The sequence below is a fragment of the Mesitornis unicolor genome, unplaced genomic scaffold (assembly GCF_000695765.1).
Source record: "Mesitornis unicolor isolate BGI_N332 unplaced genomic scaffold, ASM69576v1 scaffold32877, whole genome shotgun sequence".
In the NCBI taxonomy this organism is placed as follows: Eukaryota; Metazoa; Chordata; class Aves; order Mesitornithiformes; family Mesitornithidae; genus Mesitornis; species Mesitornis unicolor.
The window spans coordinates 17,689-17,905 of record NW_010194890.1 but is presented as its reverse complement, the minus strand read 5'-3'; the positions used below and the strand labels follow the sequence as shown (position 1 = coordinate 17,905).

The 217-nt window shown below is 71.9% G+C and overlaps 1 protein-coding gene across 1 annotated transcript in view; it reads left to right on the top strand.

Annotated features, from left to right (window-relative positions):
- Positions 1–16: 16 nt before the first annotated feature.
- ETFA (electron-transfer-flavoprotein, alpha polypeptide) overlaps positions 17–217 on the top strand; it is a gene marked incomplete at both ends in the record, with an annotated part of 14,952 nt that continues 14,751 nt past the window's right edge. Inside the window, 1 exon segment of the mRNA XM_010187952.1 lies at positions 17–212. Coding sequence (XP_010186254.1) covers positions 17–212 — 196 coding nt within the window.

Below are 217 nucleotides of genomic sequence, written 5' to 3'. Positions count from 1 at the left end.
CTCGCCCCCTGCCCAGCGGCCCCTCCGACCGCCGCCCCGCGCGCCCCTCGGGCGGTGTTGGGAAGGAGGAGCCGGGGAGGCGAGAGGACGATTCTCTACCACCGCCCATTGGCCCGCAGCCTATTGGTCCGCCGCTGCGGCCAATGAGATGGCGGGGTAGAGTGCGGCTCTCGCGAGAGCGGTGTAAGGCCGGGACGGTGGAGCCATGTTGCGTGTG